The 26,926-nt window shown below is 37.2% G+C and overlaps 1 protein-coding gene across 3 annotated transcripts; it reads left to right on the plus strand.

The window, feature by feature from the left end:
• The first annotated feature begins 5,375 nt into the window (after window positions 1-5,375).
• On the plus strand, window positions 5,376-20,567 carry LOC104210585 (uncharacterized). Of its 3 annotated transcripts, none has more exons than XM_009759514.2 (10): window positions 5,376-5,788; window positions 7,658-7,701; window positions 7,990-8,122; window positions 10,701-10,830; window positions 12,117-12,706; window positions 13,007-13,289; window positions 17,667-17,937; window positions 18,064-18,147; window positions 18,362-18,817; window positions 20,114-20,567. In XM_009759514.2, the coding sequence occupies exons 1-10, from the start codon at window positions 5,608-5,610 to the stop codon at window positions 20,444-20,446; spliced, it is 2,505 nt and encodes an 834-aa protein (XP_009757816.1). In that variant the 5' UTR covers window positions 5,376-5,607; the 3' UTR covers window positions 20,447-20,567. The 3 variants fall into 3 exon arrangements, with proteins under 3 accessions (XP_009757816.1, XP_009757817.1, XP_009757818.1); XM_009759515.2 differs by having other exon boundaries at window positions 12,120-12,706; XM_009759516.2 differs by having other exon boundaries at window positions 10,707-10,830.
• Window positions 20,568-26,926: the final 6,359 nt, after the last annotated feature.

Raw genomic sequence — 26,926 nt, forward strand, 5'->3', positions numbered from 1 at the left:
TCTTTGAAAAATTGCCCAAGAGTGTTTTGGTTTTGAAAATGAGAGATTTTCGGCTAAGTTATAATTTGCACGGGTGCAAATATCGCATTTGCAAAGTCAGGTTCGCAAATGCGGCCCAGGCTTCGCAAATGCGAAGGTAGGCCAAATCCTGCTGTCTTCGCAATTGCGAACAATTGTTCGCATTTACGGTCCCTGTTTAAGTCGCATTTGCGACATAAGCCTCGCAAATGCGAGGGTTCCTGCCCCAGCCCATCATCGCAATTACGATGGGTCTTTCGCAAATGTGAGCTTGCAATTACGAGCCAGGCTTCGCAATTGCGAAGCCTGCAGACCTGCAACACACAACAGTTAAAAATCTGAAACTTTCTAAGTTCAAAACACTTTGTGGCCTATCCAAAACTCACCCGAGCCCTCGGGGCTCCAAACCAAACATGCACACTAACCCAAAAACATCATACGGGCTTGTTCGTGCAATCAAATCATGAAAATAACATGTAAAACTATGAATTAAACCTCAAAACTCATCATTTTCATCAAGAACACTTAAAGTTCATAACTCTTCAACCGGAGGTCCAAATCACGTCAAATAAACTCCATTTTCCCCAAATTTCACAGTTATCATTTAAATACTTTAACAAGATTGTATCGGGCGCAGGAACCAAAATACGGGCCTGATACCAATAATTTCGAACATTAATTCTTTTTTTTAGTTCATAAATAATTCAACAAAACAATTTCTTTCAAAAATTGATTTCTAAGGCTTGGGACCTCATAATTCATTTTCGGGCATATGCCCAAGTCTCATATTTTACTGCGGATCTCTCGGGATCGTCGGAACACAGATCCGGGTCCGTTTGCTCAAAATATTGACCAAAGTTAACCATACTCAAATTTTAACTCTAGAATTTTCTATTTCTCATATTTCACATTAAAGCTTTCCGGATATACGTCCGGACCACACATGTAAATTGAAGTGAGGTAAAAAGGAGGTTTTAAGGCCTCGAAACACAGAATTTGTTTCTAAAATAAGTGATGACCTTTCGAGTCATCGCAGTTATATCTTTCTTCGTGAAATTGCTCTGTGCTCTAAACTATGTAATTCTATTCCTTTATGTGATCAGTTTCGTGTCTCTAAGCATGTTTCTCTCTAATTTGTTTGTATGTAATTTTAGTAGAAAAGCATGTTTATGGGGGTGGTCGGGTCTCTAGGAGAATGAAGAGTGGGTTTGAAGATCTTGTCGTGTTAGTTTTGTACGATCTAAACTATTGGTATATTTAACACTTTATGGGCTATGTTAAAATAATTTTCCAGACTAATTTCTTGTGGATTGAATACTTCATTGTGTTTCCTTATGAATTGCATATCTGAAAACCTCTTGTGCTAGTTGATCCCTTGTTAGTTTATCATCGAAGGAATACGACTATAGGTCTGTTAAACCATAAGTGTATACGATCCTGCGAAGGCTATGTGTTTCTCTGTACTGATAGAACCTACTTATTCGATTTCATGTATTGCAATTCATCAAGTTATGCGCCCTATGAATTTGAAAGTTTGGATTCGAATGTTGAAGACCATTTCGTTGCTGGGCTACCAGGCTTTAGTTTAGGCTTTCAGGAAAGATCAAGTCTTACCTATTTATACTACATATGAAACTTATTTAACCCCTGATCACGTTTTAACTTAATTAGTGGTCATATATAATTTACTAATTATATACAAATTAATTTTAAATGGGTATCCCTTAACTGTTGCCTTTTAATTTAGTAAATCCTCCAATCACAATAATTTTTTCCTCTTTCTTTCTTTAAAATCAACACTCTTCCTACGAGTTTTTTTCTTCTAAATCTCGTATTTTTCTCTAACAATGGTGAAAAAGGGGATAATTTTTTATCTAACTGAATTTTTCCATGGTTGGAGTTTGGATCTTTTCTGGGCTTTCCCTTTTCTTGTTGGCGTTCCGATGGCGGGCTAGCAGCAGATGGATATTAATTATTTGGCTCGATTGTTCAAATTGAAATTGTCAATAAATAAATCTTGAAGGTGTTTAACTCTCCACCACCATTAAAAAGATTTGAAGCTTTGAATTCAAATTTGGAGTTTTCAAAAAATATTATTGTTTGGATTGGGTGTTATTGCAAAAAGTTGTGAATATTTTATGGTGCTTCTATCTCGATTTTGAGGGTATCTAGTGAATTTCAGATTTGATTTTGGCTATAGTTTCAGACTAAAATTCGAAAAAGAACACATGACATACAATATACATATAAATTTGTATTAAAGTTGTATAGTAATTATATGAAATTTGTATGAAAACTCTATTTCGTTGTATTTTATTTGTAGTTGTAATTTTTTTTGAAGTTGCATGAAAGTTGAAAATTAATTGTATATTGTTTGAAATTTATATTTAAGTTATAAATACTATCTTTTTACATAAAATTGTTGATATGTATCAAAATTATATTAAGAGATGAAGTTTTAATTGGAATTTCAGAGAGGAAGAAGAACACACTACAAATAGAATATATACAAATCATATACAAAATACATAGAAAAGACATATTGTGCAAATTTTATATGAAAGTTGTATTTAAGTTATATGATATTGTAGTTGTATTTAATTGCATAAGGACGATGTATGCAAGTTGTAGATAAGTTGTATACTATATAATTAGTTGTATGAAATTTTTCTATAGCATGTATGTTATCAAAATTTGTATTAAATCTGTCTAAAAATTATTTTTAATTTGTTATAAAATTACTTTATCTTAGATCTTGGGCGGATAGCGGGAATCGAATCCGCATCTTCTCCTTGGCAAAGAGAAATTTTACCATTCGACTATATCCGCATTTTTTTATTCTTGATACACAATATGTACCCACATATATGATATAATCGAATTTTTTTGTGTGCAGTACCGGGGCACATATTCTCTTCGGAACGATTCCAATTACTTTTTTATTTAGTTGTATTCTTTTTATTCAAGAAGTTTGACCCTCTTCTAATTTTTTTGTTTTCTTTATTTGATATGCGTTTTCTTTGGGGACTTAGATTCCAATTTAATGTGTGTCACAATCGAGAAAAATTACTAAAAGAATTGATATTGGTTTCTATTTAGGAAAAGGAGGCAAAGAGGGAGGAGAGTTGAATTAATTATGGCTTAAAATAGGTAACGCACAACTTGAAGGAGTCTTATTTGAATGGAAGAAAAATTTGGCGACCCGACCCGACCCTAACCAATACCCATATACATATATTAAAAATAGTACTAAAAGTGAATCATATACCCGAAATACATGATACTTGTATTTTTCTTTTTCTTTTCGAGATTTTCATTAAAATTAACAGCAATATTGTTTCAAGAGCTCTCTGATTATCCAATATTTTTTTTTGGTCAAAATCTCATGCAAAATACTCAAAAAATATTATATGCAAAATACTCTAAATTATTTATGCCAGATACATAGTAGGGGTGTGTGTGTATTATGCCTTTTCCAAATAATTTTTCTTTATTTGGAGTATTTTGCATGTGATTATGACAAAAAAAAGTAGTAATAATCAGAGAGCTCTTGATCTAATGCAAATCTTAAAAAGAGAAATAAAAAATAGAAGTATCGTGTATTTTGAGGGAATGATTCAATTTTTCGTATTATTTTGATTTATGTATATGAGCACTAGGTTAATCCATTCCTATTCTAATTTAGTTATTATTTATTAGACTAAAAAAATATATGGAATAAATGCTATTGGAAGATCGTATCTTTCGTCACTAATTTTTGTGTTATTTAGTGAAAGTTTTATGATTTTTTTGTGTGAGACAACATAGTTATATGACTTTGGTGAAAAAAGTCACAGTTATATGTTCATTTCTGAAATTTACTCTTTAATAGACATATTGACAGCATAAAATGCTCAATAGGAGTTGTGAATTGAATTGGCCTAATATCATATTTAATTAGGACTTTTTTGTAATATACGAGATTTTAAACTTATTTATCCGATTTGTCTAAGTTTTTCTATTTACAGAAAGTAACTAAAGTTTTTTTACAAAATATATACAAATTCGGTCAAAATCTACAATTTAAATATAATTTTTTTTGCACAGAATTCAGTCAAAAACTACAATTTACACAAAATTTATATACAACTTGTATATAATTATGTTAGTTGTAGATATTTTGTATACAGTTTTACACTCGACATACAAAATATATACAATTTATTTATGTATTTTTTTCGAGTTTCATTATGAAATTCCAACCAAAACCACGTCGAATTTTCACCAAACTCTCTCAAAATTGAAATATAAACTCTAAATGATATTCTAAATCATTTGCAACAACACCCAATCCAAACAAAAATAATTTTGTAAATTCGAATTCAAAGCTTTTAAGCTTTTTAATGGCTATCAATGAAGTTAAGCTCATGTATACACGACCAACTTCAGTTTAGTTTCAATTACACCATCAATTAGTTTCTGTTTAGTTCCAAACGCCACAATTGTTAATAATTTATTGTTTATTCATCTTAAAATAGTTATGGTAACTCATTTGTATAGGTGCTTCATGTATGTATTCTATGGCTTTTAACCAGTTGCATCATTCTTCTTCACCATTCTTCAAATCTCCGAGCATATTCTTCTGCAAAAGCCAAATCGAAGGGAAACAGGGAGAGAAATATCTATACGGAGAAGGAGAATAAAGAAGAATAAAGTCTAAAATGGGTGAGATTGGAGTCTAATATATTAATTTGTATATAAATGGTAAATTGTACTATATGCTAATGTAATTAAGTAATAACCTCTCTATAAGGGGTAAATAAGTTTATAATGTAGTATAAATTGATAAAAATGCCAATTTAATATTTCAGACTATACTTGTACTACGTCAAAGTTGGGAACTACAACATTATAAATGTCATTATGTATGGTACCTATCTAACTCCTAAAAATGAATGACGCGTAAAGAAAAAGTAGACTAGTTAGTAGTTAATTATCGTGAAAAAGTTCCTTGATACGCTACTTGAACAAAATTTTTCACTCATAATCCAATCGAAAATTTCAAAAGGACTATTATTATTCACATACCTTTTTAAAGATAAACTCTTTTAAAATATCCAAAAAATGTCTCAAAAAAAAGTCACACAATTAATACCAATATCAAAATAATAATATTAAAATCACATGAAATTACATTTTTATTTTGAGTATTAAATTTCAAACCTATTATCCAACAAATTTAGATTCCATTTAGATTTGTACAAAGAATAGAACCTATAATGAGCTCATACGGATGTACACATGGTACAATGAAATGAAGGATGCGGCAATAATTTGGCTATAACACTAAAATAAAACCCCTAATCGAAATGGCTAAAGTAAAAACCTTTTAAAAACCCTCACCTCTTCACTCCATGAGCCGTTCTCTGTATTTTCCTTCTCCCCTTTTAACCGAATGCAAAACCCTAATAACATTCCCTAACACAAACTTCTCTGTTATTTTCAATCACAGTATAAAGAGTTCGATTATCTAATCAATTGCATTTAACAGCTAATTTCATTCACGTATATATTTTTCTAACATACTACATAGCGAAATCTTCTTCGGAGATGGTATCGGGTTCAAATTCAAAAGCAGATGGTGGGACTCATATTTTGTCTGCGGGCGTAAGAGAAATACTAGAATCTATTAAGGAAGTTGTTGGAAATCATTCTGATGCTGATATATATGTGGCTCTTAAAGAGACCAACATGGACCCTAATGAGACTGCTCAGAAATTGCTCAATCAAGGTCTTTATTCTATAACCCAATTTGTGCTTTTCTTGTTTTTATGCTTTTTAAACAGAGGAATGGATATAGAGGATGATTTTATTTTATGCTGCATTTTGTTGTATCAAAGTTATTAGAAGGGCTACAAGTAAGACTAACTATTTGGGTAACGCAAGGGTGTGGTCTCGTGGTCAATGAAGTGAGAGGAGAACCTTGAGGTCTCAGGTTTAAATCCTAGCGGGACAAAAGAGAAAAAATACTAGGTACCATGTGTTTAAGTCTTGGTGGAGAACAGTGGCGGAGGTAGAAGCCGAGCTACGCCAAACCCAGTAGCTTTTGCTCAAACAATGTATTTTGTGTTAAGAAATTTACTATATATGTATAGATATTAAATTTTGGAACCCAATCATTAGTAAGTGATTGGGTTCTTGGAGGGAAGCATGCCGAGTTTCTATTTGGAAACAGCCTCTGTACCCCAGGATAGGGGTAAGGTCTGCGTACACACTACCCTCCCCAGACCCAAACCCATAATTTTAGAATCCTTGCTCCGCCTATGCTGGTCCGGTACCTATGCTGGTGGGAGGTAGCAGGTAGCATGATGGAATAGTAGTGCAAGCTTGCCTGGTGCTGTCATAGAAAAGCAAGAAAAATATTTGGTAGCCTGTTTAGTTTTTGCCCTGCAGGGATTTTGTTAGAGGCTGTTCTTGGATTCTGAATAATCCTTTGTGATAATGGCGCCAGGGCTTAATTCAAGTAGAAGTTGAGGGGCTTGTGGCTTAGGTCACAGGTTCAAGCCTTGCGCTATGCGAACTAAAGCCTGATATTTAAGTGGATAAGCATAGAGGGGTGGACCCATTATCTTAAGAGTTTCGAAGGCTGTGGTTGGTCCTAAGGGATGGCCCCAAATGGATTTCTCACAAAAAAATTCTTTATGATATTGGATAGGGAGTAGGGACTAGGTATTTAGTGCAAATACAAGGAAATATTTTCAACTACTCCCTTTGTTTCAATTTAGATGAGGTAGTTTGACTAGGCATGGAGTTTAAGAGAAAAGAGGGAGACTTTTGAAACTTGTGGTCTTAAAAACGTAAGGAGTAAAAGCTTTATGGGGCCATGACATTTATGTGGTTATAAAAGCTTCTCATCAAGGGTAAAATAAAAAGTTTAAAGTTGAATTATTTCCAATTATAGATATGTGTCATTCATTTTGGAATGGACTAATAAGGAAAGTGTGTCATCTGAATTGAAACGGAGGGAGTATATGTTTCTGTAGTTAGAGCCTGCACCCACTGTCAATGTGGTTCATCTGCCACTGACTTCTTTTGGAAGTCTTGGACAGTGGGAAATGGAAGCTTTGTATTATTGGTATTATATTCGGGGAGGTTCTGTAACAAGTGTGCTCCCACCATTTTGCTAATTACTATACTTTTGTGCTGTTGATGTCAGGTTTCTGCAAGTAAGTTTTATAAATCATGGGCTGATGTAATTGAACATGCATACAAGTAGATGTGATGTTAGTTATAACAATTCTAGCACCAATCCGCGCATGCTATATGCAGTTATTATAGTTAACTTTTTCAATAAGATGGTTAAATTTTTTCCTTGGACTTTACATATGTAAAAGTTAATCCATAGTTAACACTTCTTCCTAGAACATTAGAAAGATGATATGCCCATGGATTATTATTACTCCATTAGATTTATTAATATTAGTTTTTCGGTTTTGATATTCTGGTGGATATTATTGAGACTGCTGCATTTTGGTGCTAGTTTTAGCTTTTGCAGTATCCTCCAATTTGGAACAATCTCTATTCGCAAGTAAAAATCCATCATCTTTCCCTTCATTCTCTGGTGTGAAGTGTACCTAATGCTTCAGTTTTTTGCATTCAGATCCATTTCACGAGGTGAAGCGAAGAAGAGACAGAAAGAAAGAGGTAAATAATTTAAGACTGTTCTGTGCTTCTAGTTCTTATGTGATGAGCTTGGCAGATTATTCCTGATGTCCATTGCAGTCAGACAGACATTTGATTTTTTTTGGGGTAGATCAGCCACTTCTATGCAAAACTCAAAGGAATTTACATGTTTCTTTCTCTTGTTTAAGTTGTTTTCTAGGAGTGATTATGCCGTCTAATTTATGTACAGTTGTTGACTAAATTATTTTAGTAATTTTACTCTAGTTTTTGTTCTTATTAAAACTGAAACTTTTCTCCGTCTTGCTTCAGAACCATGGGTATAGAAGTTCTACAGCTCCAGAAAATGGAAGTTATTCAGAGCATGGTACTCAGGAAATGAGGGTCAACACACATGTCAATCGTAACATCCGAAGAGGGAGCTACAGTCAAACTGCTTTACCTGGTAATTTGATCTTATGCCAGATTTCTTTTTCTTATGCTTTGTGGTACCTTATGGTCCTAGCAATCTCCTGGCGAGGTGCTGGTAGTGGGAGGTCTGCGAGCCTTTTGCAGTGTTTGAAAGCATCCAAAAGATTCTATATTTGTATAAATGTCATTTTATTGGTGTCTATTCGTGGATGAAAGCATTTGAAGTGCATCAGTTGTAAGAAGAAAGCTCTTCTTGTGCATGCTCGCTTTGTGTGGACAACCATGTTTCTATTGAGAACAGATAGGTCATCAGGTGTAAGTACGCATAACATATATATGGGGGTGGTCTTTGCAATCCTATTTGTTAGTGCTTATAGTGGCAATATGTAATGGCTGGCTGATTTATATATTTTCTTAGTATTTTTCATTCTATCTATGTACCAAAAACTTATAACAATTTCCACTGATTGCAAATTTTTCTCATTTTCTCTCCTCAAGTAGCTGGAAAGTGGAGAAATTATATAAATACATGTGGGTAGCTGTTTAGAGTAGTCAGCTTATATTGGGTATTGTTGCATTGTCGCCTAGATTATGTCAGATGGGTATTGATGTCACTCAAATACTTCTTATTTCTGACGTGTGTATACTGTACTTTCTCTTCATATGTTTCTTATGTGTCTGTTCTCTCTTGTTAACAAATGGGTAATGATGTCAGTCTAATACTTCTTGTCTCTGACGTGTGTATTCTATACATTCTCTTCATATGTTTCTTATGTTAACAAAATGGTTAAATTCAACTCTTTTTGATTAGTAAATAAAACTAGTAATCATGAATTGCTCCGATAAAGAAAAGGGTGCATCAGTATCCTTACAAAACCCAGTCCCTAGCTGCTCTGATCAGTGAGCTGACACTGATATATTCAACTCTCCTGCTTACCCTGTATTTCATGTCAATTTCGCAGTTTTCTTAATTTTTGCTGAATATCATGCTCTTCTTAAAATACCAGTCAGTGATATCAGAAGTTTTAAGTGCAGAAAAGTGAGGCCAGTGGTGCTTAAGCGCAGAACTGAATTGAAGCACGCATTTCAGTAAAGAAAATGAAGAAACGTTGTGCGCGTGTGTGTGCACGCCTGTGTGCATGTATAATGCAAAGAGACAACAACAACAACGACCCAGTAAAATCCCACTAGTGGGGTCTGGGGAGGGTAGTGTGTACGCAGACCTTACCCCTACCCCGAGGAGTAGAGAGGTTGTTTCCTATGAGTATAATGCAAAGAGAAAAAACTGTAAATACAATGAGTTGTATGGACAAAAATAAAAATATGAATTCCATTTCAAAAAAGAGATAGAAACCTGATAATTGGAAAATAGAAAACATTTCAATTGTAAAGTACAGATTACTATACAATTTAAAGTTTTGGGGGAAATGGGTATTGGTGTAAATGATATAGAAGCAATGCTGAGATTTCTTAGATGGGCTAGAGACGTAGTGAAGGAAGATCCAGTTTATTTGTCTACTTTTTTTGGACCCTCAATTCCTTCTTGGTATTGATCTCTTTTTTAATTATACATACCTTATGACAACAACAACGACGACGACCCAGTGAGATCCCACAAGTAGGGTTTGGGGAAGGTAGTATGTACGCAGACCTTACCCTTACTCCGAAGGAGTAGAGAGGCTGTTTCCGATAGACCCTCAGCTCAAGAAGACGAGAAAAGACAATATATCGGTATCATCAACCGAAACCATAGAAATAATAACATCATAGAACTAGAAAATAAATGAAAAGCAAAACAATAACCAGTAAATAAGGCCCGACACTATGAAAAACGGAAGAGTAGTGAGAACACAATATTAACCGCTAGCAGTCTAAGAGGGTGTTTGGATTGACTTATTTTAAGTGCTTATTGGTTTTAAGCACTTTTTTAATTTGTGTGGTGTTTGACAATGATAAAAAGTGCTTTAAAGTACTTACTTTTAGGCATAAAAAGTACAAAAATAAGCCAAAAGCCAAAAGTTAGTATTACCAACTTATGGCTTATAGCTTAAAAGCTACTTTTATAAGCCAATCTAAACACCCTCTAAGGCAAAATCCTATACTGGTACGAAGTGCCTCCTATCATACAACCCAATACCTTATGAAAAATAAAAAAAACAATTCTGATAATTTATTAGTTGAAATATATACGAGGTAAAACCATTCTCGGTTCTTTCCATAAAATTAACTACTTTTAATCGAAAACAAATTAGAAGTAAAAACTGTGTCAACAAAGTGCAGAGTGCAGACACAACAATGTAGTTTTGTAGTTCTTAATCAAATTTATGTGACTGGCTTTTATGATGAATTTTTAAGTTTTTCTTGATCATACATATTTTCCCATCACGCTACTGTTTCTTTTTATTTAATAATATTATCCATAACATTTCTTAACAATTAATCTTTCACTTCTTCAGCTACATTTCTTGCCTCAAGTGAGTCTTTTTGCTACAGCGCTATTGATAATTTCTCCTTTTCTTCAGTAATTTTCTGGTGATTCTGCAAAATACTTCTTCGTTTTTTTGGCTTTGATCCGTGAGTTAAGTTAAGAATTGATGGCCAATTGTCTCTAGATGCAGGACTTACCCGAGAATTCCGGGTTGTGCGAGATAATAGAGTTAGCCAAAATGGTAATAGCGGGATAAAGCCTGTCCAGACTTCTACATCCGCCGAACCAGTTGTTTCAAATACTTCTGCACAAAGGTACATTGTGCTGTCTTGTTTCTAATACTTTCTATACTTAGAGAGGCTGGCTGGTCAAAGTAAATTTAAATGAGGTACATTTGTTACTACATGATGTGTTGGTCAAATGTTCAATTTCCAAGTTATAAATGAGCTGTTTAATTAAAGTGTGGACCTTGAATTGATTGAATACTCAATATGTTTACTGTGGAAGTTGAGATAAGTTTCCTACAATGTGCATGACGAATATTTTGATGTTTGAGTCAAGTGGTGATTGAACTCTTATAGTAAAATAGGGATTTACTCTCCCCTTTCCCCCCTTGCCTTTTATTTTTATCTTCAATTTTTGAGGAACGGCTGTGGGGGCTAATGTGGCGATGTATACCTGCCAATTATGCTCATGTATGTTTAACGTGTGTGTGTCAGTTCTCCCTAATTCAATCTTCCGTAGAGAGGTGCATTTTAAATTTAACGAAAATCAATACTCCTCTCCCGATTAGGTATTGTTTTTCATTTGGGTCTATCTTGAAAATATACTCTTTTCATTTCATATTAGATGAGTTCCTATAACTTACATGAATGTTAATAAAAAATGATGTTTGGGATTAATATCTTTTGAAATAATAGTCGAACAGGTAACATATACTAGTTGAAATGTGGGTTTTCACTATTGTTACCGCATTTGTAATGATTTCCTATCTATGTATTTGCTTAATTCTATTTTTGGTATTTTATCCTTCTACAATATGTGCTTTGCTTCAAAGACGCATGCATTTCATTTCTCGCTCATCCCTTATACATCAGGCCCTTGTCACGCTTTATGCTTTTGAAAACATTGTATTCTCTGGTATTATCCTGTTCTCCTACCTGAATTGGATGAATCTAGACACCTATGGTATAACTGCATATTTTTGTTGATTTTCAACCAAGATGAACTTGATTCCTACTTCTTTGGCTATTCATTATTCACATATCTTATAGTACCTTTAACTGTTACTGTACCGCGCTGTTATCATAATCATCTTTTGTTTATTTACCTTTGAGCTTTACTTTGCTACCTATCTTTAAAGGGCAAACCTCCTAATTGAAGTTGTTTGATTCGAGAATGCCAATGCATTCCCTTTTGTCTTCTTGTGATCCATTTTTACTGCATTTGGTTGTACATTATTGTATAAGATGCGAGTCTGGGAATCTAGCTTGTTTTTATTTGATGCCCTTTGTTGTTTTGGTACGGGTTTCCCCCCTCTTTTGAGTAACTCACAACTTTTAACTAGTAGTGTGTATTTTTTTCTTGTTGGACTTTACAGCAGTTCAAAAGGGACCTCTGACAAAAAATTATCTACTGGGAGTCATTCATCTCAAGCTCCAAGTAGGAATTCTCAATATACACACTCCAATGATGCTAAATTAAGTGGCACTAATGGTCAAGGTTTGACTGGAGAAATTCAGGCATCAGTCTCACACTCTGCTTCACAGATGAGAGGAGTGAAGCAAAATGGTTCTCGGCCACATTCTATGACATCATCAAGCAATTCTGTCATTGGAGTTTATTCGTCCTTTTCAGATCCCGTTCATGTACCATCTCTTGATTCCAGACCGGCTGCAAAAGTTGGAGCTATTAAGCGTGAGGTTGGGGTGGTGGGTGCTCGTCGTCAGTCTGCTGAAACTTTTGCCAAGCCTTCATCTTCGCAAAGCAGGTCAATTTCGAACTTACACATGGAGCAGGCCCGACAGGATGGTGGTAACTCTAAAGGATCACTCAGACCTTTAAGTTCTCATTCTAGAAGCGACCAGAGTGCTGTATCTGATTCTCCTAAATCCAGCTTTCCAGTGAGCAGATCTTTCTCGGGAAATCAACATATTAATAGACAACATCAATCTGTGGGTCATCAGAAAAGTAGGCGCTTCAGTTTAATACTATGTATCTTTCCCTTTGTTTTTGTTCGAGTGATTGCTGCTATATTTTCAATTTGTTGGTGACATCCTTATAAAGAAACTGTCTTTCAATTCCAACTTATGTTTGTAGAAAGGGAAGAAGTAACCAGTAGAAGAAAGGGGGTTTTGGGGGGAGTTCCCTGAATGTTATCATGTAATTTAGTGTGTAAAATGGTTTCTAAATTGTGCTCTGCTTGGCTCATTTTGCTTGTGCTCTCATTTTCTAGATTAACCTTACTACATTCTGGTTGTCTTTGTATAGCTGTTCAGTGGAAGCCCAAGTTAAACCAGAAATCAAGCGTCAATAATCCAGGGGTCATTGGAAAACCTTCTCAAGCTTTAACCAATACGTCAGAAGACTTGGAAAAAGAAGGATCTCAGTTGCAAGATAAAATGTCAAGGCTAAACATCTCAGACAACGTGATCATAGCTGAGCATATTCGCGTTTCTGAGACTGACCGGTGTCGGCTGACTTTTGGCAGCTTTGGAGCTGAATTGAAACCTGCCAAGGATTTGGATGAAGAATCACAGACCGAGTCATCAAGGTTAGTGATGTATAAGTCTTACTAATCTATCCTGGTAATTTGCTTATTCCTGAAAACTCTGAACATGGGGGTTTTCAACACCTGCAGTATCCCTTGCCTCCCAGCTATCAAACCATATGTAAGGAATGAAAGAGGGCTTTTACTTCAGTTAGGACCATTTTAACAGGCTAAATATTCATGGAACCTCTTGAGACAATTAGACATGATTAAGCAGTTGTACATGCATATTCAGCGCCGTAAATGTCAGAGTAATCAGTGGATAACCCCACCCCCAAATGAAAAATCAAAATATCAAATTCATCGGTTTGAAGGAATGGATAAGGTAATCATTTATCCCTATAAAAAGGAATGGAGAAGGCTATCATTTTAGTTAGCATGCAATTAACAGCCTAGATATTCCAGTGTAATCCCTTCTGACAGTATAGGCAGTATTAAACAGTCATACATGCATATTCAATTCCATAACCTCAAAGGTGTTGGGAGAAAAGAATACAGGAAGTTGGCTCCTTCTGCGTAAAATTCAAGATGTCATTACCTTTTAAAAAAATAACCATCTCCTTCTGCATAAAATTCATGATGTCACGGAAGCAAGTTTAGAATGGAGAACTTGCTCATTTCAAGTGCGAGCATTTCAAGGCAACATGTAAGATATTGGTGTTTTGAATATAATATTGAATTGTAGATAGGTTATGTAGCAAGGCACCAGCTTATTTGATACCTCCAAGACTACTATTTATATAGCCTTATCAAAAAAATGACTACCAGTTATATAAGTTAGGTTCTAGGTTGGGTTGCCAGTATGTAAGTGCCAAGTCAGGTAGGTAATGGAAAAAGATACTGCAATTCTTTCATGGTGGAAAAGATCAGATCTGTTGTTGGTGATGGATTCTAGGGGGATCATTAGGTTGTAGTGAGAAAATAAAATGAAGTCAGTGTGTTGTTTGTATGTTGGTGAACTTCGCAAATTTCTTATTGTTATTCTCTTTTTTTACTCCCTTTCAGTCTCGTTTCTAATAGATGACATTTCTTTATAATGTGTCCGGGCTAACTTGCACGCGTCTCGACTATTCAACCGTGTATCTGCTATCTCCTACCATCATAGGTACTGGCTAACTCTGCCATCGAGGCTTAGGCAGATGGAAAGAAATGATCTATTCTTTTTTTTTGTTTGTGTGGATCTGGTGGGATTTGAACTTTGGTCTCTAAGGTTTTCACCCACTTCATTAACCGCTAGGCCACACCCTTGGGTGCTATATAAGATGTTTGTTTTTTTGAAACTGGTAACTTTTCTATATTTCATATGTAGCAAAACAATACTTAGGTAGTACTGAAACCATATATACAAGAGACTCTAACTATCACTGACACTCTCTATATGGAATCTAAAACATCAATAATGGTGTTAGTATCGTTTGTGTAGATCTGATTACACCAAAAATACAACAGCAAAATAACGTTTAACTTGATCTTCTGCACTCCATTCTCCACATTCTCAAAACATTTGGAGTTTCTCTCTTTCCAAATTGTCCACTAAATGCAAGCAGGTATAATTCTCCATCTGGTCCTGTCCTTTGCCTGTAGTCCTTTGCAAGATGGTTAACTGTCTCTGCTGTTTCCCCACACAAAAAGCATCTAGAACATAAAATGAAACCTCTTTTCATCAAATTATCTTGTGTAAGGATTGCTTCCTTAGCCAGTAGCCACACAAAGCAAGCAACTTTGTGAGGAATTTTTGTTTTCCAGATGTGTTTCCAAGGCCAATTGGCTATCTGCTGGTTGGAGTAGTTCATCCTCTTGTAAGCTGCATTAACTTTGAATAAACCCTTACTGCTGCCTTGCCACCATAGTACATCTGCACCTGCTTGTAATCCACTAAACTGATCTAGTGCACAGAAGAATTCAACCACTCTCTGTGCTTCCCAATCGTTGATATGTCTTCTAAAAATGATGTTCCATCCTTGAGGTGTCCACATCTCTGCTATAGTCCTTTGCTGGTATAGAGCTAAATTGAAGATTTCTGGAAAAGCTACATCCAATCTGCCAACTTCATGCCAATTGTCCTTCCAAAAGCTAGTCTTATTCCCATCAAATACTTTGATCTTGGAATCATCCATCAACTCACTCCACAATGTTCTAATGGATCTCCATAGACTATAACCTCATATGGTGTAGTGACCTCCTTAGTCATCCATTTGTCTACCTGTCCATATTTTGCTTTAATAATGTTTCTCCAAAGGAGTTGATTCTCCTTGTTGAGCCTCCACAACCATTTCATTCTAAGAGCTTTATAGCCTGTTTGGCCAAGCTTATTTTTGGCCAAAAGTACTTTTGGCCAAAAATTGAGGTGTTTGGCCAAGCTTCTGGAAGGAAAAAAAAGTGCTTTTGAGGAGAAGCAAAGCAGTTTTGGAGAAGCAGAAAAAAGTAGTTTCTCTCCGAAAGCACTTTTTTGAGAAGCACTTTGAGAAAAATACACTTAGAAGCAGTTTTTTAAAAGCTTGGCCAAACACTAATTGCTGCTCATAAATGCTTTTCAAACTAATTAGCCAAACACAAAATGCTTATCACCAAAAGTACTTTTGAGAAAAGCACTTTTGAAAAAAAGCACTTCTCAAAATAAGCTGATTTTTGCAGCTTGGCCAAACGGGCTATTACTCTGAATCTTCAAGTTCTTGATCCCTAGCCCTCCAAGGTTCTTGCCAAAAGTGAGTGCTTTCCATTTCACGAGGTGGTAGCCCTTCCTTTCTTTGTTCCCATTCCATAAAAAATTCCTCCTGATGCTATCTAACCTATTGATGACCCCTGGTGGAATGGGGAACATGGACATCATATATGTTGGAAGTGCATCAAGAACTGAGTTGATAAGAGTCACTCTGCCACCTAGAGAAAGATGCTGGGTTTTTCCACCTGGCCGGTTTCTTTTCACACTTCTCTATAACATTGTTCCAAATCCCAATTGACTTAGATTTAGCTCCCAAAGGCATTCCAAGATAAATTGTTGGTAAAGCCCCTACTTCACCACCCAGAAACAACAGCTAACATATCCATGTTTGTGACTTCATTGATAGGGTAAAGAAAACTCTTCCTCCAATTGATATGCAAACCAGATATTCCTTCAAAAAGAACCAGAATCACCCTGAGGTGTTTCAGTTGATCTTCTTCAGCATCACAGAATATGAGGGTATCATCAGCATATTGTAAATGAGTCACTTCTAAACTATTATTGCCCCTTCTAGCTACTTCAAAACCTTTTATCCACCCATACTGATTGGCTGTTTCAATCATATTGTTAAGACTTTCCATAGCAATCACAAACAGAAAAGGTGATAAAGGATCACCTTGCCTTAGTCCCCTTTCTGCTTTGAAAAAACTTGTTGGGGAGCCAATTTATAAGAACTGAAAATCTGGCTGTTGACATGCAGAATTTAATCCAATTTATCCATTTCTGGTCAAAACCCATTCTTCCTAGCATGCTCAGGAGGAAATTCCAATTGACATGGTCATAAGCCTTTTCAATATCAAGTTTGCACAAGATACCAGGTTTCTTTTGTTTCAACTGCTTCATTGGCTACCATTACAGCATCCATGATCTGTCTACCTTTAATAAAAGCCATTTGTTGACAGTCCACCAATTGTGAAATTACCCTTTTTAGTCTCTCTGTCAAAACTTTGGAAAACAATTTGTAAATGCTACCTATCAAGCTGATAGGCCTGAAATCCCTTAGTTCCTTAGCACCTTTCTTCTTTGGAATGAGAACAATAAATGTTTCATTGAAGCTTCTTTCAAAAACTTCTTTGTCATAAAAGTTTTGAAAAGCTTTCATGATGTCATATTTCACTATCTCCCGGCATTTGATGAAGAACCCCATAGTAAAACCATTTGGGCCAGGGGCTTTATCTATTGCACATAGCTTCAAGCACCTAAGCACTTCATTCTCCTCAAAGTTACCCCGTAGAGCTTCCTTATCCTCAGTTAAAATAGGGCAATTGTCATAGTAGCATGCAGGTCTCCATTGAGTAGTTTCTTTGTACAACTTCTGATAGTATCAATAATTTCCTCTTCTATTCTAGCTGGCTCCTCTGTTAATTCTCCTTGTATCTATATAAGATGTTTGTTTCCTTCCCCGTTGTTTCATTTCCCCGTATGCCTTACCTCAACCATGGGATATATTGTTGCCTTGTTGGCCACTTTGTAGGGGCTAAGAGGAAAAGCAAACAAAGATTGTTAAGACTTTAGTAGAATTGCCCATAATTATTTGATGCTTCTCTTTTAAATTATTTTGTCATTCAATTGGAGACTACAACAGACTCTTTCTATTTTCCCCCTTGTTGAATTTTGAATGCCTGACTGATTCTGGAAATGATTTAATTTTGTGATAGACTGTCAGTTTTGGTTTCTGAGCCTTCCACTGATGAACCTGTTGGGAGCAAGCAATTAGATTTGGCTGATGATCGGGTTCAGAATCCAGGCCTGACTTCTCCTGGATCTGGTGTAATTTTAGATCAAAAGCTGGCAGATAATAGAGAGTCTTCAAGCCCCGAGGATTTGGGAAATTATACAGATGTTGGATTGGTTCAAGATAACAGAGCCTCTTATACCCCCCCGGAGTCGCAACAGCAGCAAGATGCTTCTAACTTATCAAGTTTCTCAGTGAGTTTCGTTCTCTTTGGTTAATGTTCTATGTGATTTGGTTGTGGCAGTGTTTCTAATGTTCTCTTTTAAATCTTTGATCATTTTCCTCTTATTCTTTTGCGCTTTTTGATGGGATGCAAGCAGACTTATGATCCCCAAACTGGGTATGATATACCATATTTTAGACCAGCAGTAGATGAAGCTCTTCATGGCCAGGGTGCCCAGGAGGTAAAGCGAATTTTCAAACTTTTTAGCAATCAATATGCATGCCTCTCTTCTTTCGAGGAACCAAATTGTTGTCCTGACTTCATGTCAGCATAGAGACATATCCCATCATATTATCATCACCCTGCTGGGTTTTATCTGAGTTCATAAATTGAATTGTACACTAGGTTGATATTGTTCTGTGATATTACAACTTCTAATGTTTTCTGAATTACAGGCCCTCAGTTCACATGCTGCAAATAGCATGCCTGCATCGACAATTCCAATGGTGCAGCAAGTACAACAGCACCAACCCATTGCCCAGATGTATCCCCAAGTTCATGTCTCCCATTTTGCTAATCTTATGCCATATCGCCATGTTTTCTCCCCTGTCTATGTTCCTCCAATGGCTATGCCTGGCTATTCCAGTAACCCTGCCTACCCCCACCCGCCGAATGGCAGCAACTACTTGCTGATGCCTGGAGGTGGCTCCCATCTTAGTGCAAACGGGCTCAAGTATGGAATCCAGCAGTTCAAGCCTGTCCCCACAGGCAGCGCATCAGGGTTTGGGAATTTTACTAGTCCAACTGGATATGCTATCAACACTCCTGGTGTAATTGGCAGTGCAACAGGTCTTGAAGATTCATCTCGGATGAAGTACAAGGATGGTAATCATTACGTTCCTAATCCCCAGGTGAATATCCAATTTTTCTTCTCTCTTTTATGATTCAATGGCAGTTTTTTAACGTATTGTCTGATATTTATGAATCACAACAATACCCAATCCATACTCTGGTTACTTGCCTTAAGGAAAAAAAATCAGTGCCATCATAGAGGTGTAAACGCCATATACATTATTGATTAGTTTTCTTTTCCTGCCAGCAAGTATTTTATTGTGATCCCGCTGACTTCTTTTCCATCCTGAGACCAACCTTCAAATGTCTGCAATCTCTTAATTGCACTACTATTTTGTACTTTGTAATCTTGTCTCTAATTTCTAGTTCTTAGGGAAGACTATCTCACATTTTATACACAAATAACCCTAAGTCTAGGAGAGAGTGAGGGAGTGGGGAAGGGAGAGAGTGTGCTGGACGGTGGACACTGGAAAATACAGAACAGATGTTTCTGGTGCTTTGGAAGAATGGAAGAGCAACCGATAGAGCCCACATGGACAAGAATCTATTAATTGAGCCCACATGGACAAGAATCTATTAATTAAGTCTAAGAGAGAGTGAGGGAGTGGGGAAGGGAGAGAGTGTGCTGGACGGTGGACACTGGAAAATACAGAACAGATGTTGTTTCTGGTGCTTTGGAAGAATGGAAGAGAAACCGATAGAGGCCACATGGACAAGAATCTATTAATTGAGCCTAGGTTGTCCTAGGTCGCCATACATCGTCTAAGCCGTCAAAGTTCCCTGGGTTCTAAATTATGGGTTGGCTTCATTTAAGTGGCTAAGCGTTTACAGCTAAGGCAGTGCACCAAAGGTTAAAAACAAACGATTAATTCATTTGGTCTTCTGCTAACTCAGAGGTTGGAGAATGTAGAACCAGGACATTTTCCTTCTTTCATATTGGAGAAGATTGTTGTGTGAAGTCTGTAGAGCATGACTTGTTGCTGTTAGACCCATAGATTAATTTTGTTTCAAAGTTCTGATTTTTCACAAACATTTTTCTAAGACGGCTGCTTATTTGATACTCCCTCCGGTCCACAATAAGTGGCCAATTTGCTTTTTATTTTTGGTCCAAAATAAGTGTCCATTTATATAATTAAGAAAAAATTCAATTTGTTTTTACAAAATTACCCTTATATCCCTAAAAAGTTTTCTTACTCCTCACATTCAATATTTAACTAAGGGTAGTTTAGTCATACTAGGTATTTTTGTATAGAATTTAGTATTTTCTTAATGGGCGTGCTAAAAATAAATTGGTCACTTATTGTGGACTGGAGGGAGTATTGTATTGATATGGTCTTTGAACATTTGATTGACAGGCAGAGACGTCTGAAATGTGGATGAATCCAAGGGATATTTCTACTTTGCAGTCAGGATCATACTACAGCATGTCGGGGCAAACCCCTCATGCTACATATCTTCCGTCTCACAGTGGACATGCTTCTTTCAATGCAGCAGCTGCTGTACAGTCATCCCATATGCAGTATCCGGGCTTGTACCATCCTCCTCAGCCTACTGCAATGGCTAATCCTCATCATTTGGGCAGTGCCATGGCTGGTAATGTTGGTATGGCTGCAGCAGCTCCTGGAGCTCAAGTGGGTGCATACCAGCAACCTCAATTGGGTCATATGAATTGGACAGGAAACTTCTGAATGAATGAATGTCAGTTATTTTGGCCCTATCTTATGTGGGATGACTTTAGCTATAGGATTTTCATTTTCTTGTGGAATGAAAAGCACATAGTAATTTCTAAATCAATGCCTTCAATGTTAATATTTTCCTCTGCTTACTGTATTCACGGTCAACGTTCTCTACCCCCCCCCTCCCCCTTTGTGGGGTTTCTTTCATTTGGGGGTGCTGGTCCAATGCCGTGGCACTGGTGGAAGAGGGCTAGTTAACTATTACACAGGCTGCTATTAAATGCACACGCAAATTCAGTCCTTAATCAAATTCAAATTCTTGAGTTCTTATTTAGAATGCAAAATGAAGAGAAATTTTAAATGAATTCCTTCTCTGTGGTCATCTGAAACTCTGATTCCTGAGAATCAGTTAGCAACAATGAGAAATGGAAAAGAGAAAGGAAAAGGGAAAAACAGGATGTGAAAGGGTTGATTTATTGTATGACTAACTGATCTTTATTGAAGCCAAATCACTTGTTTGGTACGGGGGATAATTTCAGGATTAAATTTGAAATAAATTTATCTCATGTTTGGTTTGGATAAAATTGTGGGATAACTAATTCCGGGATTGTAGTGTTATTTTTATTCCTATAGGAGGATGAAATAACAATTACTTTTGGGATAATTAATTTTAGGATAATTTGTTTTTAGATCAAACGACCCCTCCCTGAGTGTGAAACCAGGTACAAATCATTGAAGGTTGCGTGTGTATCTCTTAATACGCGCATATATATATATAAACTGACGTATGCACGTAGTATAATTCAAGTGTGAGATGACAGTGATAATACCCACTGTATATGCAGCTTCCACCTGCATTTGGATCCACAAAATCTATATTCTTAGAACGTTCTTATTGAACGAGTCTAGGATATAAGGTTGCTTTAGCTTTGGTAGAGAGTTAATTAAAGGTTTCAGATAATCACTGTGACTTGGCCTTTTCTTACATCTTATATTCTTCAGTGCAAGATCACCTCGGGATCGCCAATCTGCTACTTTTGTCACTTTGTTCTTTTACTTTACAGTGTGGAAGAGCATAAAATCAAATACTAGAATGCGGTTTACCTCTTTTTTCTTTAAAGAGTATCGTCCTCTCTTTTCTTGTCTAATCTTTGGTCCCCTTTTTTTGGTAGTTTCTTTCCGATTATAATCTTTTTTTTTTTGTTAAAAGGGATATTATATTATATATTGCTAGATAACAAAAGAAAGTACATCAAGAGTCATTGCTAGGGTATTGTAGTACCCCCATAGTAGTAATGTTATGCACGATTGTGTCTATATTACAACCCACAAAAGATCTAACCAATTCGGTTTCTTGGATGCCTGTCCAAAATATATCATTGACAAACATCGGAGGAATTGATAACATCCTAGACTTGTTCAAAAAGACTTCTTTTGCTGCCTCCTTGGCCAATGCATCAGCTACTCTGTTCTGCTTCCGATAGATGTGCTTCATTACCATGCTGTCCATCCTTTGAATTAGTGACCTGCATTCACAAATTAAAGGATCATAAATAAGGCTTCCTTTCGATAGCATATTGATGGTTTTAGAGGAATCAATGTTTATTTCCAGAGGTGTCAAGTTATTTTGCTCCGCTAGTTGCAGTCCCCTTAGGAGTGCCTGTAATTCTGCCCTAGTGTTTGTTGTGTGAGGGATATTACCCCAATATCCAGTCGCCATTGTGGTTCCTAAATACTCCTCCTAATCCTCCTATTCCTAGGTTCTCCCTTGCTGCTCCATTTGTGTTTAGCTTGTACAAACCTCTACTTGGGGGCTCCCATTTTAATACAATTTGATGCGTTATTTTTGTAGAGCCATTTTTTGTAAGCAGGTATTCAGTAGCTTTGGAGATTGTGTTTTTGGTGTTGATGTGTTCCTTCTTATTATTGAATAAGTTACTGTTTCTAGTTAACCAGATGTGCCAGAAGCAGAAGGGAATGAGATTGTCCTATAGGATATAGCTGTTGAAAGGGACATTTCTAATTGAGTACCATGTTGATGGCCACTGATGGCCATTGAATACTGGAGCATGTTGTGAACGGTCTCTTGAAGATTTTGACAGTATTTCATTCCAGAAGTGGACAACATTAGGACACTCAAAGAAGATATGGTCAATAGTTTCCTGGCCATTGTCACAATAAGGACATTGGGGGTCACAGTTGATCCCAATTCTATGGAGGAAACTCCTAGTTGGGAGTCTCTTATGGGCGAGTAGCCAAATGAAATTCTTGATTTTGTTGGGAGCTTGCAACTTCCAGATCCATTTGAAAGAGCCTTCCTTACTAGAATGGATGCTGGTGACAATCTTGCTTAGGAAGGAGTAAGCAGAACTATTTGAGAATTGGCCATTAGGAGTCAAGTTCCATATGAGGTTGTCTTCTTTAGTTGGAACAAGGGGAATGAACACTGAGTTTAACAGATTCAGGATACTTGTGGGAAGGGCAATAGACAAGGATGATGTGTCCCAAGTTCCCAGGTTGTGGATTGAGCTAACCTTAGCATTAAGGTCATTTTGGTTTAAGGGACCCTCAATCATCTGTCTGATTGCAGACTGATTGGGGATCCATGCATCATTTAAGAAGCTGACCCTATTTTCTTTGTGGACTACCCATCTGCTTGCTTTATTGCAGTTTTCCCAGCCCCATAGGATACACTGCCAGATTGTTGATATTGGGTGTCTATGGTATCTAGAGACTCTAAGTAACCTAGCATTGTTGGACATGTTACAGTGCTTATGAATTAGAACTCTTGCCCATAGACTGTTGGTATTCTTGTAAGTCCTCCAGGCAAGATTGGTAAGAGAAGCTTTATTCTTAATACTAGCCTTTTGGAGTCTTAGCCAGGCTGATCTTTGTGACCACCTCCCACTTGATTAGATGGAGATTCTTCTTTTCAGGAGTGGTGCCCTAAAAAAAGTTCCTTTGGATTTTGTCAATCCGATTGGTAACTTTAGTGGGCAGGTTGATGTACTGCATGACATGACTAGGAATGCTGTTTAAAGAAGTTTTGGCCAGTATTGTTCTTCCAACCATGTTTAGGCATTTTGTTTTTCAACCAGCCAGTTTGGATTGCATGTTATCGATGACGAATTAGAAGTCTGCAGTTGTTTGTTTTTTATGGAGAATGGGGAAACCAAGGTATTTTCCAAAGGATGTGGTGTGTTGGATGGACAGGGAGTTGGAGAGGTTCTGTATGGAGTCTTGTGGAATGTTTGAGGAAAACATGACTCTTAATTTGGCAAGATTGATTTTCTGTCCTAACTGCTCATCGAAATTCTGCATAATGAAAAGAATGGTATTACAGTTCCTGCCATTGGCTTTAGCAAAGCGGGTTAGATCATCATCAAAGAAGAGATGGGATATTTTTGGGCCAGATTTGCTTATATTTATGGGTTTCCACTGGTTATCTAGGAGTGCCTTATCAATTTATCTTGATAGCCTTTCCATTCACATAATGAATAGGTAGGGAGACATTGGGTCTCCCTGCTTAATACCTCTTGAAGGTTTGAAGGAATCGGTTTCCCCCCCATTGACAAGAATGAAGATGGATGAAGAACTGATGCAGGACATGATGAGTTTGGATAAGCCTTGGGGGAAGTTGAAAGTAACAAGAATGTCTCTAATAAAGGACCATTCCAGCCTATCAAAGGCCTTCTCTAGGTCGGTTTTTAGGATCATGTTGCCATTTTCCCCTTATTTTCCTAAAGTGAGTGATGTACTCTTGGACAATGATGACATTATCACATGCTCTCCTATTAGAAAGGAAACTGACTTGGCTTGGCCCAATAATATGAGGCAGGATAGGCTTTATCCTATTCACAATGATTTTTGTGACTGACTTGTAAATTGTGTTACAAAGTCCTATTGGCCTAAAGATTTTTTAACATTGAAGCTTGGGGGAATTTAGGGATTAGGCACAAAAGAGTTTGGTTCATGGTGTCATCCATAAGAACTTGAAGAGAAACATTTTTGATAGAAGTTTGTGACAAAGTCACCTACTATGTCCCGATATTTTTGGTAGAAGAAGAGGAGGAGGCCATCAGGGCCAGGAGATTTAAAGGGTATGTGTGAGAAGACTGCCCCTTTTATCTCACTTAGATCAAGAGGTCTGTCCAGAAAAGCTTTTTGACCTTCAGACAGAATGGGGGACATAGTAGGATGGCTGGTGAAAGCCCAAGGGGCTTTGGTGTGGGATGTGGTATATACATCAGTGAAGAAGCCCAATATTTCTGCTTGAATATCCTTCTGGTCATGGAGCCAGTTTCCATTCTCTTCTTTAAGAGAGAGGATTCTGTTCCTTTTTCTTCTATTGAGGGTGGAGGTGTGAAAGAATCTAGTGCTAGCATCACCCTCATTAATCCAGTTTATCCTAGATTTAAGCTTCCAGAAATCCTCTTCATTTTTGAGGATTAGGTTAAGTTCAGTATCAAATTTGTTTCAATGTGTAACAGATAACTACTGAATTGGTAGCTAGGAGATCTTTGGATTCCAGCAATTCTTGCTAGGATTTTTCTCTTTTGGTTAAAGATGTTTCAAAAATTTCTTGGTTCCACTTGGTGACCAGAGTCTTGAAGGAATCAGTGGATTGGAGGAGATTGGAAATGATTTGAGAATGCCCTATTGATGATGTTAGGGAAGGATGAGTGGCTAGCCCACATCGACTCAAACCTGAAGGGCCTTGGTAGGTTGTTGTTTGGAGACCCTACCAAGTTAATTTGTAGAGGACAGTGGTTGTGGGTCTTAGGGAGGTGTAGTACAATTGCCTCAGGTTACTGTTGAATCCAACTTTCATTGGTGAAGCACCTATCTATTCTTTCCAGGATTAGAGAGGTTCTATTACTGTACCTTTTATTCGTCCAAGTGTATTTACTTCCTTTATAGCCTAGGTCTAAAAGGTTACACTCATTTATACAGTTCCAGAACAGATTGCTGCGGCTGAGAGTTATAGGATTACCCCCAAATTTATCCCTGGCCTTTAAGACTTCATTGAAGTCTCCTCTTACAAACCAGTTGGTTGTGAGGTTTTTTGATATTGTGATTAGGTTCTCCCATATGAGTTTCCTATTAGCTAAAAGATTACTAGCGAAGATAGTAGAGAAGAGCCATGGAGGGTGGAGGACTTACCTTTACCATTGCATGAATGCCTTGGTGGGTAGTTGCCACTTCTTCAACTGCCACATACTCTTCTTTCCACATGAACACTATTCCCCCAGAGAGCCCGACTGCCGGAGACTGAATGATCATATCAAATTGGAGCTCTTGAGCCAGTTTCTGGTGGTCTGCCATTTTTGTTTCAAGCAGGACAAGCATGGCTGGCTTGTGCATTTTCACCATTTCTAAACAGTGCCGCTTGAATTCGGCATTGTTTCCTCCCCTAACATTCCATATGATGTAATTCATCAATGGAGTTGGGGATGGTTGGTGAGGTCCCTCTTGAGGGTTCCTTGGTCCTTGCGGACACTTCGTTGGAGGTGGGGGTGATTTTCTCTTGAGGCTCAGCACTAGGGTTAGATTGAGTAAGGGCTTGATTGGACCATGGGTTTGGATAGAGACCAGACTCATTCCACACTTGACCATCGCTCTGGGGAAGAGTACCACTATTACCTTGCTGGTTTTTGAGCTGAACTCTATCGCTCTCACTGAGTCTAGTAGGAGCGAGTTCGTTCGTGGTGTGGCATGAGTTGCTCCCTCTTCCTCCGGGGCATTCTTCTTCTTGAGGATTTCTAGGGCTTTGGATATCCCTTTTTTGATGTTGTGGAGAGGGGGTGAAGTGCTCTTCTCTCTTGGAGCAGAAGATGATGGTTTGTGTTGAGTCTGATGGTCGATCATTACGAAGACCGGCTCCACCGATGGATCCTCCTTCGTCATATTTGGGAAGAACGGTAGGGTTTGGAAGCTCTGTAGTATGTGTTTGTTGAGTGCTTGGGGGTCGGTTAGTGGTGAGTTGCTGTCTCTGTTGACCGTCGACTGCCATAGGAGAGGCTCAAAGGCTGCTAGGGCTTTGCTCAATGCTTCCACCGTGACTCTGGCTAGGTGAGCTGGGTTTTGTACAATCAGGGTCACCTTCTGATTGCCCAAGGTGAAATTGTAAGAAAGGTCCTGGCCCTGAAAAGCAAGCTCCAACCAAGAGGCCAGTTGGTGGTCTGGTGGTGGTAGGGAGGTGATGATAGTTGGTGGTATTTCATTATTCATTTTTGTGTTTTTTTGCATTACTACTTTGGGTAACGAAAGGGTGATCTTAATATGTACTCTCCATAACCCACTATAAGCCTATTATAGCCAGAATCTATTGTCTGGTCTCAATACAGTGCGCCTATAATTTTATGGCTTTTAAGTTGGCCTGAAAGACTCGAAAGACATATTTAATGAGTTTCCAATGAGTGAGTTAGTAGGTGCCTTTAGGTCGAGTATAGCGAAATGGATTCGCTTAAGAGAAGCTTTCTTGAGTCGAAT

This window comes from Nicotiana sylvestris, chromosome 10 (genome assembly GCF_000393655.2).
Source record: "Nicotiana sylvestris chromosome 10, ASM39365v2, whole genome shotgun sequence".
Taxonomy (NCBI): domain Eukaryota; kingdom Viridiplantae; phylum Streptophyta; class Magnoliopsida; order Solanales; family Solanaceae; genus Nicotiana; species Nicotiana sylvestris.

What these genes read in the sequence shown, in the direction of transcription:
- LOC104210585 (XM_009759514.2), top strand. Translation starts at nt 5,608, where the DNA reads ATGGTATCGGGTTCAAATTCAAAAGCAGATGGTGGGACTCATATTTTG. An exon ending in TCAGAAATTGCTCAATCAAG is followed by an intron (nt 5,789 to 7,657) that starts GTCTTTATTCTA and finishes TTTTGCATTCAG; the next exon opens with ATCCATTTCACGAGGTGAAG. An exon ending in TCACAGACCGAGTCATCAAG is followed by an intron (nt 13,290 to 17,666) that starts GTTAGTGATGTA and finishes ATTTTGTGATAG; the next exon opens with ACTGTCAGTTTTGGTTTCTG.